This window comes from Alexandromys fortis, unplaced genomic scaffold, assembly GCF_014885135.2.
Source record: "Alexandromys fortis isolate MF-2015 unplaced genomic scaffold, M_Fortis_MF-2015_v1.1 scaffold_1, whole genome shotgun sequence".
Lineage (NCBI taxonomy): Eukaryota > Metazoa > Chordata > Mammalia > Rodentia > Cricetidae > Alexandromys > Alexandromys fortis.
Window position 1 is genome coordinate 22,891,773 of NW_026067927.1, and position 15,871 is coordinate 22,907,643.

At 43.8% G+C, this 15,871-nt stretch overlaps 1 protein-coding gene across 3 annotated transcripts in view; it reads right to left on the reverse strand.

The window, feature by feature from the left end:
* Cmc2 (C-X9-C motif containing 2) overlaps positions 1 to 15,852 on the reverse strand; it is an 18,639-nt gene extending 2,787 nt beyond the window's left edge. For 2 of the 3 annotated variants that reach the window (XM_050144349.1, XM_050144347.1), the window contains exons 1-3: positions 15,752 to 15,852; positions 10,477 to 10,587; positions 2,615 to 2,686 (exon numbers count right to left, since the gene is read on the reverse strand). In XM_050144349.1, coding sequence (XP_050000306.1) covers positions 2,615 to 2,686; positions 10,477 to 10,587; positions 15,752 to 15,847 — 279 coding nt within the window. In that variant the 5' untranslated portion in view covers positions 15,848 to 15,852. The remainder of the gene's footprint in view (positions 1 to 2,614; positions 2,687 to 10,476; positions 10,588 to 15,751) is intronic. The other variant, XM_050144350.1, reaches the window with a different exon arrangement.
* Between the last annotated feature and the right edge of the window lie 19 nt (positions 15,853 to 15,871).

The window sequence follows — 15,871 nt, forward strand, 5'->3', positions numbered from 1 at the left end:
AGAGAAACCCTGTCTCGAAAAACCAAAAAAAAAAAAAAAAAAAAAAAAAAAAAAAAGACATTTATTTTGAATCTGTTTATGTGTGTGAGTGCACAGATGTCATAGTTCAAGGGTGGAAGCCAGAAGACAGCTTTTAGGAGTTCATTCTCTCCTTCCACCATGCATGTCCTAGGGATGGAACTTAGGTGGTCCACTTGACCACAAACACCCTCACCCAATAAGCCATGTTCTCAGCCTTTGAATAACAAATTTCCAAACTGTTTCCTTCATCAAAAGGCTTCTCTGTAAGTTCAAGGCCAGCCTGGCCTACAGAGCAAGTTCCAGGACAAGCTTCAAAGCTACAAAGAGAAACCCTGTCTGAAAAAAACAAAGCAAAGCAAACCAATCCAAACCAAACCAAATCAAACCAGGGAAGAAGAGATGGAGGACAGACACACAGGCTCTTCAAGCAGTCTTTTAGGTACAGGAGGCCAAGGCAGCGTGGGCTCTATGAGACCCTGCCTCAAAAACAAAACAGAACAAAAGGACTATTTGGGAGAAAACAATATGAAACACTATTCTAGAACATAGACAGACATGCGCTCTAGGAAAAACGATCTGACACTGGACTGTCTACAGCGACTAGGAGAGAAGAGTCTAAAGGTAAGAGTTCAGAAGGTGATGACACAGCAGGCCACTAAAAGGAGCACACTGACGTAAAAGTTATACTAATGTAGTTAATAAGTCTATCCTAATGTAGAAAGTCAAGATGGCCCTTGAACAAAAAGGGGGGAAGGGTAAATGCAAAGTCACTCCCAAGACATCATCAAAAAACAGAATAAAGAGGATGTTAACCACACAATGCAGGCACAGGAACAGAGGATGTGCAAATGCAGTAACAACAAAGGAAAAGGCAGCAAAGAGGCAGAAACAGGCAGACGCTTTGAAAAGGGCATGAGATAACCCCAACACACTGGGGTTGAAGATGGCTCACTGGTATGGAGCCTGTGCAGCTCTTACAGAGGACCTAACTGCAGTTCACAGCACCCATGTCAAGCAGCTCACAACCACTTTAACCTACAGCTCCCAGGATCCAACATCTCTAACCTCTGAGGGCACCTGCATGCATGTGCAAATATCCAAACACATAAACATACTTTTTTAAAAAACGTTCCAAACATGGAGGGATAGCAGGACAGTCACTTTTTTATTGTTGTTGCTGTTTATTTTTGAAGACAAGGTTTCTCTGTGTAACAGCCCTGCCAGATACTATGAGCCTGTAGGCTGAAGATGGATGCCCACAACGTTACGTAAGAACTTTGGGTGACTGTCCAAGCAGCAAAATGTCTCATCAATTCTAGAGTTTTGGAGTTGCTTACAATGCACTTCCTGTTTACTTAGGTAATAGTATATCCTTCTGGAGTCTTTGATGGAGTTGAAGAATAGTTATGGTTTTCCTTAGTTATGATAAAAGATAAAGTAGATATAAATATTGTAACTATAATTCTTGCTCAATACCTGTTTTATTATATGTAATTTTACTAGGTTAAAGTTAAAACCTTCCTTTTTATTTAGACAGAAAAGGGGAAATGCTGTGAGAAATCCTTCTGTATATGTGTTGTTTTTATTGGTTAATAAATAAGCTTCTTTGGCCTGTGATAGGGCAGAGTACAGCTAGGTGGGAAAACGAAACTGAATGCTGGAAGAAAGAAGGTGGAGTCAATGAGAAGCCATGTAGCTGCATGCAGGAGCCCACCGGAACCTTGTCAGTAAGCCACAGCTATGTGGCAATACACAGAATAATAGAAATGGGTTAAGATACAAGTTAGCCAGATATTGTCCAAACTGTATTGCAAATATAGTTTCTGTGTGATTATTGCGGGACTCTGCAGGACAAAACCTCCACCAACACACACACACACACACACACACATACACACACACACACTGCACAGCCTCAAAGGCTTATATTAATTATACACTCTTTGGTCTAGCTCAGGTTTATTATTAACTAGCTCTTACAACTTAAAATAACCCATAATTCTGGACTATCTTTAGCCACATGGCTTGGTACCTTTTCTTGGTGAGGCATTCTCATATTGCTCTGCATCTGGCTGATGATTTCCTCTTCCCAGAATTCACTTAGACTGGTTTTTCCACCTATACTTCCTGCCTGGCTACTGGCCAATCAGCATTTTTTTAAACCAATACAAATGACAAATCTTTACAGTGTACAAAAGCATTCCACAGCAGTGTCTCTTCATAGCAACAGAAACCAAACTAAGCAGGGCAGTGGTGGCACACACCTTAAATCCCAGACCTCAGGAGGCAGAAGCAGGCAGATCTCTGTGAGTTCCGAGGCCAGCCTGGTCTACAAGAGCTAGTTTCAGGATAGACACCAAAGCTACAAAGAAAAACCCTGTCTTGAAAAACAAAAACAAACAAAAAAACCAAACTAAGACAGGGAGTGATGTTCTAAAGCTGTCCCCAAAGCAAAATTCAGGCCTCTAGGTTTTAAAGAGAATGTCATACAAATAAAGTTGATTTTCTGAGAGACTAAAATTATGGAAAATTTAATAATGAAAACATAACATTCAAAAATGTTATGCTATTTAACTCTAGGCACAGTTCTTACCTCATTCTTCAAGCACTTTCTCATTTCCCGATCAAGATCGTTGCAATGACCAAAAAATTTCAGAATGTTGTGCTAAAGGGGAGAAAGGGGTAAGATATTTCATCTCATAATATGCTAATGTCTCTGAAACACAGAACATAAACAGATGCTGCTATGGTAATGACGTCTGCCGCACGTGGCTCTGGTAATAAGCAATTAGGAGGCCTACCCTGCCCTCCGTCCATGGCAGGAACGAATGCTTGCCGGACAGAAACAAAGACAAACGTGAACGATGAGATGACTTGGTGGGCGGAATGCTTGTAAGCACAGAGACGTGAGTTACACCCACAGCACAGCACGAACAGAGAAGTCGGCAGCCCAGGAAGGTGGGGACAAGGAGATCCTGGGGACTCCCTGGTCAGCCACCTAGCTGAGTCCATGAGCTCCAGGTTAGTGAGAGACCTTGTCTCAAAACAGGGCACAGTGATAAAGACATCAGACACTGCCTTCCACACTCATGTACGTGCACACACACACACACACACACACACACTTAGTTTAAAAAACAAGGAAGCCTCCTACCCCATTAAAATCTTACATAGCATAAAAGAATGGAAAAGTTTTAATCACAGGGCAGGAGAGACGGCTCAGCGGTTAAGGGCACTTGGTACTCTCCCAGGACCCAAGTTCAGCTCCTATCACCAACAACAAGCAGCTTACAACAACCTGCAACTTCATCTCCAGAGAAATCTAATGCCTCTGGCCTCCAAAGATAGCCATATGCACGTTCTCTTATAGAAAAACACACAAACACATCATTAAAAACTTAAAATGATGGGCTGGAGAGGTGGCTCAGAGGTTAAGAGCACTGACTGCTCTTTCCAGAGGTCCTGAGTTCAATTCCCAACAACCACAAGGTGGCTCAGGACCATCTACAATGAGATCTAGTGCCCTCTTCTGGCGTGCAGGCATACATGCAGGCAAAACACCATATATATAATAAATCTTTTTTTAATAAGTAAAGGGTTTAATGACCTAAACCATCTCCTTAATTAGCACGCACCACCCCGTCCCTATTAGAGGGATATGGCTTCAGCGATATAGGCAAAGACTTACTTCACTAGCAAACATTGATCCACAAAAGTTACTTAAGGGGCTGAAGAGAGAAGTCTGGTTAAGAGTGCTTGCTGCTCTTGTAGAGGATTCAAATCCAATTCCCAGAACTCACACTGAGTATAATTCCAGTTTCAGGGGATCCCAAGCTCTCTTCTGGTCTCTATGGGCACCAGCACTCATGCATGGATATGCATGGATGCAGTGTGCGTGTGTGTGTGTGTGTGTGAGAGAGAGAGAGAGAGAGAGAGAGAGAGAGACTTTAAAACTTTTAAAATGTTATTAAAATGTTTGCTGCTGAAGCCACTTTCTTATGTGACTCTATCCCAAAAGTAATCATCAAAATACATCAGACATATACTGCATCATTAGATGACCTGTACAGACCACATAAATAAGCCACTAGCTTATAAGAAAAACCTGTGTTGGGGCTGGAGAGACGGCTCAGTCCCTACTCTTACCCTGGTCTGTTCTAAGGCGTACAAGGGGTCGTACCTCCAACTCCAGTGGATCTGATGCCCTCTTCTGGCCTCCATGGGTAATACATGCATATGGTGCACAAATGCACATATAGGCAAAACACCCATACACATAAAATAAGAATAAATAAACCTCAAAAAAATGTTTTTAAATCTGTCTAAAGTTCAAAGTCTGCGTTGTTGGAAGCACAAAACTAAAAATCTCATCTAGGTTTCAAACCCCGTTGCCAGAACTGTGAATGCTGCATGGCAGATGCCGAGCTGGCGCCAAGACCCTGGGCTCTAGTGAAGTCAGGGTTGTTTGCAGGCGACAATGTTTAAGGCGGGGCAGGCAGCACAGTGATCTGCAGTAATGATCTGCTGTAAACACTGAACTTGTGCCTGGAATGAGCACGGTTTTCCTTCTCCCCCTAATTACGACTTGCGTGGGAACCAGACAACACATAATTAGGAAGCGACGCCTGGTGCTGTCGCCTGGTGCTGTTTCTCGTTCCTCCTTCACCGCCACAGAATCACTTCTCAGGTCGACGTTGCATAAATGGTCAGAGCTGTTCCAATAAGCCCTTTAGTCAGTCCAGGATTTCCTCTCTGTCACCTAACGGCCTTTTCAGAACAAACACTTCCTGTGTTTTCCCTAAATGAGTTCTGTGACAAACAATAAACAGGGAAACCATCTTCACCCTTTCTAATAAGAACTACAGCTGACACTCAGAAATCACAGCATAGTGCTTAGTGTCTGCAGCACCCCGCAGGAGTGTGTGTACACACAATACACCTCCCCACCCTAATGCATGTACATGTGTGACCACGATTCCATCGTGTGTAGAGGCCAGAGGTTAATGCTGGTGTTTTCTTCAATCTCTTTCCACCCCATTTTTAGAGTCAGGTCTCTCCTGAACCTGGAGTTGTCCAATTGGCCTACGCTGGCTGGCTAGCAAGCCCCAGGGAGCCCACACCTCTGCGACCAGCTTTCCCACGTGTGCTTGCCTCAGAGCCACGCCCTCACACTTGCAGTTAGCATTGACCACCGGGGCATCTCTCCAGCTGCCCCACAGACACACATCTTATTTTAAAACCGAAGATAAAAGCTAACTTTTGTCCTTTCACCTCCACGCTAGCTAAGCCCAGATGAGAATCACACTTTGTGAAGTGGAAAATGTCGTCAGCCGAACACCCAGGGGGAACTGGTAAAAAACACCTGTGCACGGAAGCCACCTTGAACCTGCTAGTACTGGATGGGCATTCTAGAAACCAACCCACCGGAGTAAGTGGTGAGTGGGATCTGTGCACCTTGCATACAGAGAGCAGTGGACCGGGTGCTGGGGAATCAGCAGTGCAGGGGGAAGACAGAGCGAGCCGTTTCCATACAGCACTGCTGTAGTGGAGGGGCACCTGGGGGCCCAGGAACAACCTGTCATCAGGAGATGCACATGGGCGGTTCTGGTTAAAAGCAGTGGTGATAAAACAAAACAAAAAAAACTGTGAATGTGGGGGAGGGGCCAGTGGGGATGAGAGAGGGCAGAGGTGGGGAAGATGAGAGGAGGAGGGAGGGGATAAATAGAAAACACTGTATACATGTATGAAACTGTCAACAAACTCAACAAAACAGACATACAATTTTGATATGAATGTAAACACTTGAAGCTGCACAGTGGTGGCACACGCCTTTAATCCCAGCACTCAGGAGGCAGAGGCAGGCGGATCTCTGTGAGTTCGAGACCAGCCTGGTCTACAGAGCTAGTGCCAGGACAGGCTCCAAAGCCACAGAGAAACCCTGTCTGGAAAAATGAAAAAAAAAAGCCAAATACAGGCCATGTTTTATCTTCACAAGAGTAGTGAATGTGTATCTAAAGGTAAATGGAGCTATGTGGACATTTTAAGAACCTGTGTTTACTCTTAGAAGCAACAAGAAAGTAACACAAGCCATAACTCTCTGGAAGTTACTGCCTGAGGCAAGCCAGCCAAGCCAGCCAGATGACTGACAGAGTCGCACCAGGTTTCAGGCTGGAGATGTAAGAAGTCACTGGACTCTGGATGTGTTTACCTTTCTTTTGGTTTCCTTTCCTGGGTGTATTTAAGTAATAGTGGCCCTAATTTGCTAACAAAGTGNAAAAGAAAAGAAAGTGAGTTCCAGGACAGCCAGGGCTATACACAGAGAAACCCTGTCTCAAAAAAAAAAAAAAAAAAAAAAGTAATGATAATAACTGTAAATACTCGAAAACTTCCGCAATAACCCAAGTACTTATCTCTCCCTTCACAAGAGTGACAGCGGACATCTCCAGAGGCTGGGGAGAAGTGGGGCAGATGGAATCAGAGATGACACTGGTCTCTGGCTTTGACAAGTAGATGCACAAGAGAGAAAAGGGGGGACAGTTTAAACAGAGCTGAGTCTGTCTGGACAAGCTGAGTTTGTTCGTGGAACAGCTAATTCATGGAGTTAACGTAGAGGTAAACAGAATTCAGAAAAAGAAAAAAAAAGTTTGAGCTAGAGATTTCAGCTGCCAAAATCACAGAAGAATTTCTCCAGACGCATAGCTGAGAAACAGTCTTAAGGTAGAGGCAAGACTGCCAAGGACATGAAGCGTAGTCAAGACTAAGTAAAACCAGGGAAGAGACAAGGTTGCAGAAAAGATCAAATGCTGGCCTGAAGCAGTGAGGTGGCGGAAGATGTCTACGGAGTTTAACCATGCTCTAGCCAGTGGCTTCAGTTGGTTCAGCATCCTCCCAAGGAGCAGACAACCAGCTGAAAGAGGAGAAAGCAAACAGTCCTTCCAGACTGCTCTGAAGCCTGGGATTACTGAAAGGTTTATGTGTTTGTGTTCTCAGCAAGGGAAAAACGGGAGTCTTTTAAAATGTTAATAGGAAGACTCCCTGCAAAGGGGGGGAAATACAGAGATAAGAAAATGCGCCCCCCCCCACAGTAAAGCCTATTCGTAGTGACTTTATTTCGGGGTGGCTGTTTCCTTGATGCTTTCTTGGATTTTTCATACTGTCTACAAAGACATGTATTACTTAAATATTGCCTTTATAAATCAGAAAAAAAAATAACATTAAGGGCTTGCAGGTGGCTTTGAGGAAAGCAGCCGCTTTGCATTTTGTATTCTAAGTGTAGATGATTTGAGTCTTGCTGACAAACGCAGGCACAACAGCCCAGTAGATCAGAGGCAGCCTGTAGATACTGACGGCCACGGAAATGACATGCGGCAGCAAAGACCACAGAAAAACCATAAAACACGGGGAAATGATGAAAGCACAGCAAGGCAGGCTCTGCGGAGATGAAGGGGCCCTGGACTTCAAGAGGACTACAGAACAGCGCAGCATCCCTGCATGGAAAGGGACATCCAGAGTGACGGCCTCGTAACACAGAAAGATTAAAACAGCCACACATATTGGGGCCAGCAGCTAAACAACTTGGTCTACCATCCTATCAATTAGATTACAGAGGCAATGTGTGGTACATAACCCAGCATCCTCAGAGAGTGCAGGAAAAGGCAGAAACTTGCAGCTTTAGCACAAATCCTATCAAAGCACACATACGGCCCGTCCCGCTCACATCAGATGCAAAGCCAGTGGCTTAGTTCTACTGTGAGCACGAGGGATCGCTAGGCTCCAGTGACGCTGCCGGAGTGTAGTGCCACTCTGAGAGCAGTCTCTTACTGCTCAGCTCTGGGGTACACAGAACACACGGAAGGCACTTCTTGAACTGTTGGCCACCGCCATCACACTCTAACCAACAGCACCTCCATCCTCAGCCTATGTTCACATTATTTGACATCAGTCATCCTTTCCTTTGGTGTGACTCATCTGGAATAAAGTTATAATTATCTGGTTCTACTCATGGCACACCTCTGAGTAAAGGGATTGAGGTATGCATCACTGTGCACAGGTAAAGGTGTAACTGGGGCTGGCCTTGAACTCCTGATCTTCCTGTCTCCGACTCTTGAGCATACCATATTCTACCTGAGTAAGGGCCTGGGCTACCACTAGCCTCTCTTTATTTTAACCACTGTGCACAGCACACTGAAACTCCTGGTGCCCAAACGAAAACAGCCTGGGCAACAGAACTGTTCTATGTTACCCTCGTATGCGTGAGTCCACAATCATAGAGGTAAATAAGCAGGACAAGTCTATAACACAGATTTTAAAGAATAAATAACTACACACATACTGCACCACTAAAGAGGGAGAACTTAATTTAATAATCTTTAAATGTGCACCATGACTTCCTTTCAAAGAACCATGGAAAGGAAAAAAGAGCAATTTTATTTGTTTGTTTTTGGTTTGCCTCTACCTGAGTTCTGGGATAAAGGTATGTGCCAACACATCCAGCTAGAAACAACTTGATAGAGAGGCTCTAGACTAATGGCTGGCAAGGCAGTCTTTCCCCACACTCGGTTACACACGAGTGTTGTCTTAGAATCTGTGGGATTATTTTTGACATTTAAATCCCTGACCCACTAGAACAGATTCATAGGGCTAGTATGAAAATCTAATTTTAACTTTTTCACTCGACTATGTAATTGTTCCAGTGTCATCTATTAAAAAGTCCATTTGAGAAGGCTGGAGAGACGGCTCAGAGGTTGAGAGCATTGGCAGCTCTTCCAGAGGTCCTGAGTTCAGTTCCCAGCAATGACATGTTGGCTCATAGCTACTTATAATGGGGTCTGATGCCCTCTTCTGGAATGCAGGTGTATCTGCAAATAGAGCACCATATACATAAAATAAAATCTTTAAAAAAGATTTTTTTAAAAAAAAAAATCCATTTGAAATCCTCCAATTCTGTGAGTAAATGGGGGAAACTGGTCTTCTAACAACCAGCCTGGGCAGAACACAGGAGAAAATCATTTTAAGATGGCGCAGGTCTATGGCATCAAGATGAGCCCTGCGTTTGCCTGGCTTCCAGTCACACAGCTGGATAGAGAACACTGCCCTGGGGGAGCTGAGGAGCGGCTCCGGGTAGCTGGCTTTGTCAGTAAGGGAGGGGACCACAGGGAGCTGCCACACCTATCAGCTGGCACATCACGAGGCTGCAGTAAGTACAAAGAACCACACAGAACCAAAGGCTGAAAGCAGCTAAGAATCCATGGAGTTCTTACAAGACAAACACCCAGGCAGTAGAGAATCTACTAGTATAGTAGAATACTAGGATCACACTTAATTTAGCTACTCCAGACATGTCCTAAAAACTGTGTCGGTCCCACTCCTTTTCTGTCCTTGCCTACACGTTACCATACACGGCAGTGAAATGATCTGCACTGCATCAGCACAACCAGCTCCTTTTTAAATAACATTTTATAGTTTGATTTTAAAACCCTTCAGTTGTGTTTCACTTACATTAACTGGTTCATTTTCCAGTTAGGTAGAGTGCCTAATTCTTTCTTTGTTGTTTGTTTTCAGACAGGGTTTCTCTGTGTATATCTAGTTGTCCTGGAACTCACTCTGTAGACCAGGATGGCCTCTAACTCAGAGATCCGCCCGTCTCTGCCTCCTGAGTGCTGGGATTAAAGGTGTGCGCCACCACCTCCCAGCATAAGAGCACCTAATTCTTGATCCACATATGTTGTGTGAACTGTTTACCCAAGTATGTTGTCATCAACAGCATTCTTTGACCCAATAAAACACCTGTCTGCAAAGACTGTAGGTATTACTTATTATCATTCTTTGGGTCCTAATCTTATTCATCTAAGTGGCAGACACTATTACTAAATGTGATGTATCTACAGTTTACATCATCATGAGATAAATAAAAGCACAACGTTAAAGAAAAACACTAATAATTCATAAAACCATTAAAATGAACCTAATATTCAACATCTACAAAAAAAGCCAACTTGATTTAATGTAGTCTCCATAGGGGCTCATTTTTACTTTCCATTCTACTAAGTGTGAAGTAAATTCATCAAATCTGGCCAATCAAAAACTGGAGTTTGCTAACATAAACTTACATAAAGGTGACTATAAAGGAGCAGACAACCTTAGAATGACGCCACATGGTCAGGGATTGGAGGTGCACTAACTGTCCCAGCATCCTTCAGTAGGGAAGTGACACTTCTCCCTGTAAGAACATGCATTCCAACTACTGCACGGGACTGCATAGGACTGCACGGGCTCTACCTTGCTAGTAATAAAGAGCATGGAATCACACACACAAGCTTCACACAAGCTTCAAGCAGCTCACTCCTGTTACTAATAATACACTGCCCCGTCCCTTTGTGCTATGGGAAAACACTTCACATCAGCGCTGTACCTAAGTTTCACTTGTGCATTAAGATCACTCTTCTGAATCCTTACATTTTTGTGACATTCCTTAAGCAAGTTAATCAAGATGTTGCATTCCTCGGTGTGCAAATGTGGCGATAAGTCAGGATGCATCTTTAGGAGGACGAATAAATGCAGGGCGACCTGTGAACACAAGAATTCCTTCAGTATACATGAATATACTTGCATTTTCAATGAGAGCCGGCAATGACCTTTATCAGAATCAAGTGTCAACTATGAACCAAGTGTGTAGCTGGAGCCAAATGTTCAATGCGAGCCTCAGCTCCTTTACAGTGATGAAACAGCCAGCATGTTCCCCGGGTTTAGAGCCTGCAGTGACGAACAGCCAGCATGTTCCCCGGATTTAGAGCCTGCAGGTCCAGAGAAGGAAGAGCAGTCCCTCCCTCGGAACACTTGCCTACATCAACAGCTGGACTTTAAAAACTTTGCTCACACGTCAGGAACTGGTTACGACTCATCTTATTCAGGTGAAAGTTTAGCAACGAGGAGAATCGGTTATTACTTCTTTTAAATCATATGCTCCTCTGAGAGTTATAAAGGGCCGTAAGTCAGTCTCACATTAGTGTGAATTAACTCGGACTGCTTTTTAACATCTGAAAAAACTTAGCTAAATGATGAGATAAGACAATAAGTGGTTTTCAAATTCACAGAGCTGTGCACAAAAGTAATCACTGCACTGAAAACAAAAATCGAAGATCCCAGGGATTAGTTTAATGGGTCAACCACAAAAGAGAAAATTAGCAACCAAGATTAAGAAAATATATGGTTTTAAAATGTCTGTTATAGTTATATAGTGTTACCCTATTTTTTAACTACACTTTCTAACTCAGAACATGACCAAAAGAACCATTTACTTGTTTTAACCTTAAAAGCTCTCCCTCTCAAAAAAAAAAGAAAGAAAAAAAGAAAAGAAAAGCTACTGTCAGCCAGGTGTGGTGGCACACAACCTTTAGGCCAGCACACAGAAGGCCGAGGCAGGCAGATCCCTGTGAGTTGGAGGCCAGCCTGGTCTACAGGGTGAGTTCCAAGACAGCCAGGGCTACACAAAAAATCTTGTCTTGAAATATTAAAAAAAAAAAAAAAGGAAGGAGGGAGGGAGGGAAGGAAGGAAGGAAGGAAGGAAAGCAGTCAGGCAGGCAAGCTGTTGTTATCAGGTATGGTGGTGCACTCCTTTAATCCCAGCACTTAAGAAGCAGAGGCAGGTGGCTCTCTGAGTTCCAAACCAGTCTGGTCTATGAAGAGAATTCCAGGACAACCATGGCTACACAGAGAAACTTTGTCTCTCTCAAACCAATCAACCAAACATACAAAAAGAAAGCTGAGGGGAAAAAACAAAAAGGAAGGGGTGCTGAGAGACGGCTCAATAGGTAAGAGGTATGAACTTTGCTGCCCTTACAGAACTCGAGTCCCATTCCCAGCCTACAACAGGCAGTTCACAAACCCCTGTAACCACAGCTCCGAGGAATCCAACACCCTCTCCTCTTCTGTCCTCCAAGGGCACATGCATGCACATGGTGTGTGTAACACACACACACACACACAAAATAATAAATGGGTTTTTTAAGTAAAGGAAACTAACAAGGACTGGGGAGGCTACAAAGAAACTGGTGAGACTGTGACCCTTGTACACTGCTGGTGTGACATAAAATGGTGTGGCCACCCTAAGAGTCATCTAACACTCAAAACATTTCATAAGGACCCACACCTGCAATCTCAGCTCTCAGAAGGCAGAGGCAGGAGAAACAAGCTTCAGGTCAATCTGACACAGTTGCATAGCAAATCTCAGGACAGCCCAGGCTACACAGCAAATCTCAGGACAGCCTAGCCTACATAGCAAGACTGTCTCAAAAGGGGAATGAAATGGAGCAGCTTCATCAGTGATGGGTGCTGCCTGCACAAGGCAGCTCACCAGGGTCTAACTCTAGTTCTGGGGGTTCCAATGCTCTCTTCTGACCTCTGCCAGCCCTGCATATATATTGTGTGGGGAAATCCCTCATACATAGAAAATAGATTTTGTTTTCAAAAAGGGGAAAATGAAAATAGAATTACTGCACGAGGTAGCAATTCCGCTCCTAGAAACACCCCCAAGAACTGCAGGCAGCGTCTAGAAGAGACAGCAAGACACTCACATGCACAGCAGGTCATTCCAAACACCAAAACAAGCAAACAGCGAAGTGCTACCTTGGCCACACACAGTGGAATACCAGTAAGCCTTAAAAGGAAATTAACTACATACTGCAACATGGATGAAGTTGGGGATAGGCTGAAGAAAATATTCCTGTCTCAAAAAAAAAAAATAAAAATAAAAAATGAAGGAAAGAAAGAAAAGAAAAGGCACAATGGCACTTCCTGAAATACTTAGTCCGCACGTTAAGACATGTCTCTATTTTCAGACAATATTTACAAAAGGTTACATTCGTGTTCACAGAAACAAAAATCAAGCCACTGGTTGTACGGGACTAAAGATGAAAATGAGGGCTAATTTGCAAATGGACACAAACAAATCTCTTAGAGCAGCGGTTCTCAACCTGTGGGTCACAACCCCTTTGGAGCCACCTATCAGATATCCTGCACGTCAGATATTTATATTATGATTCATAACAGTAGCAAAATTACAGCTATGATGTAGCATGAAATAATTTTATAGTTGGGGGTCACCACAACATGAGGGACTGTACTAAAGGGTCACAGAATTAGGAAAGTTGAGAACCACTGCCTTAGAGTAATGAAAATGTGCTAAAATGGGGTCCTGGTAATGGCTGCACAATTTTACAAACTTACTAATATCACTAAATTCGCTTACAATGGGCAAATTTTATGGTATGCACATTTTATACAAAATTTTTTATATAAAAAAATCTGAGAAATGTGTGTGTATGTGTGTGTATCTGAAATTCTCAAACTGCCCACCTCATTCCCAACAAATACAAAAGAAAACCTAAATAAATAATTCCCAAGTACTAAAGCATAGCCACTATCTTAAGTTGCAATTATATCTGCTCGCTGTTCAATTCACTAACTACTAAACACACACATCCACACCACAGCTAAAGACCACAAATCAAGCAGTCCCATCCAGCTAAGGATTTGAAATGGAAAACAGAAACACGGCCAAGTTCAGATTTTCTTTGCTCTGCACTGACTACATGTTGTCTTAATAACACAAATGATATGCCTCAGAAGTGTGAAGTTCGACATAGTTCATCACTGTAAGTCATCAGCCTATGTTATGGTGTTAATCACCAGAAGCTATCATGTATAGTAATGTAATAGAACGTAGAAGGAGTTAATCTTCTTTTCAACTCACTTATTTTTTTCTGCAAGTACACGGATTTGCCACCTAGAAAATGATTTGAATGTTTTGTTTCAAAAATGTACTTGTCAAAATATTTTTGCACATTCTGATCAAGCAGTCCTCAAATTTGTGCCTTCACGGTTCAAATGCAAATTTAAGATGTTCAGAAACAGCTTTTCTAATTAGCAAAGCAGACACATGGTCTCCAATTTCTGATGGCCCACCTTACAATTCCTCGACTTCAATTCATGGAAAGATGACACACATTGGGAACCTGCTGTTCTGACCTGAAGCTTTTCATAAACTAGCAATATACAGACCAATGCCGTCCTGTCTCATGGTGCTGAGCAGTGTGAACCAGTCCCAGCCCCAGAGTTGCACAGTGTAGAGAAAATACCAATGCACTAAAGTATACTGGGTGGCTACTACTTTTTTGAAGGATTATGTTTTCTGTTTTCACATTCTTTTCATGTTTGCAAAATGCATATGCATGTATGCATGAGTGGTGAGCCCACAGTGTTATAAATGCACAGCAGACATCTACTGGACTAATCCACGGGAAGTGTATATGTACACATCCCCTTGGACTAGCCCGTTTTTGCAGAGCTACGGGAAAACCTGTCTTTTGGATAAGTCACTCTCAATTCTGTAGAAATCCTTTGAAACCATGGCATTTCTACCTTCTATAGTATCCTCCTAGCAGGGTATAAAACTGAACTCCCCCCCCACCCCCGCAAGGGTAACTGGATACCTTCCCCACAGAGTGAAGCCCTGATATGAAAGTATTCACTCAGCCAAACCTTTGTTCTTAGAGCCAAAACCTGCTCCCCACAGACTTTCACAGCAGTCACATTGCCTACTACCTTGAATTCCATCAAACTGCTTCTCAACAAATAGGCCGCCTCGGCATCCTTCTGGAACAATGTTACCAGCACCGGGGCGGCAGGTAAGCATTCTGCCAAGTCAAGGGAGAGAAATAATAATAATGATGATGATGAAGATGATGATGAAGATGATAATGATAATCAGTCCTCACACTCATAATTGAACACAAGCTTGTGAGGGAGTAGTCTAGTAAGTGTATACAGTGAAATGCCCAATAAATGTTTGCTGAATGTTGATATTACTACTGAAGAGGATGAAAAGACGCTCATTTCGACTTTGCTCAACCAAACCAATACAAAGGGTTAACTGTACAAGACAGAACGGATGTTACAAGCGAATCCCTTTTGCCGATGCCAAAGCTGTAGACATTTAGAGTGGGTTTAGTTACTGACACAGTCTCACGTAGTCCAGCCTGGCTCGAACTCCCTATGTACCTGAGGATGGCGCTGAATTCCTGACCCTGACCCCCTGCCTCCACCTCCCCAGTACTGGGATTAAGGCACGAGCCACCATACCAAGCTTGTTTTGTGTGTATGTGTGTGTGTGTGTGTGTGTGTGTGTGTGTGTGTGTGATTTCACAAAGTTTTAGCAGAGGTTTCTAAAATTTCAACTCTACATACATGTATTGTGAAAACACAATCACAATGGTCCTCGAAGCCTATAAAACGGACACGAAACGTAACTTTCCTTGCCCAGCGTACCGTGGAGATCCTTGTGGATACCCTCATCACCAGCCAGTTAATTGACTTTTCTGTACAAGAACTTTCAGGGCAGCTAAAACGCACACTACCAGATGCCCGTTTCTGCAGGCAGATCCCTAGACGAATGTCACGTATCTCCAAAAGCGCTGAGACAGGGGAAGCGCACTCTATAAGACGTGTGCTCCAGATCGCAAAGCCAAGAGCGGCTGCGAGCTGTCACACTCCGTAGAGGGTCACGGCCGCGGCTCACCAACCGAGTGTCCCCAGCCAAGGTCCAAGGACAAGGACGTGGGTGCACCCCAGCCGCCTCAGCATCTCGCCTAGAGCGGCGTGGGAACCCGAAGAGCCGTGTCTTCGCGCCGCAGGCTCCCAGAGGCCCTAAAGCTGAGGACCACCCGACACTCACCGCCGCTCGGCCCCCACGGGAAATACTGAGAAAAGTCACGGACTCAGAGCACGCAGCTCCGCCAAGTGGATGGCCCTGTCCCGCCTCTCCGCGCATGCGCCGCCCGGCGTGCACCGCCCC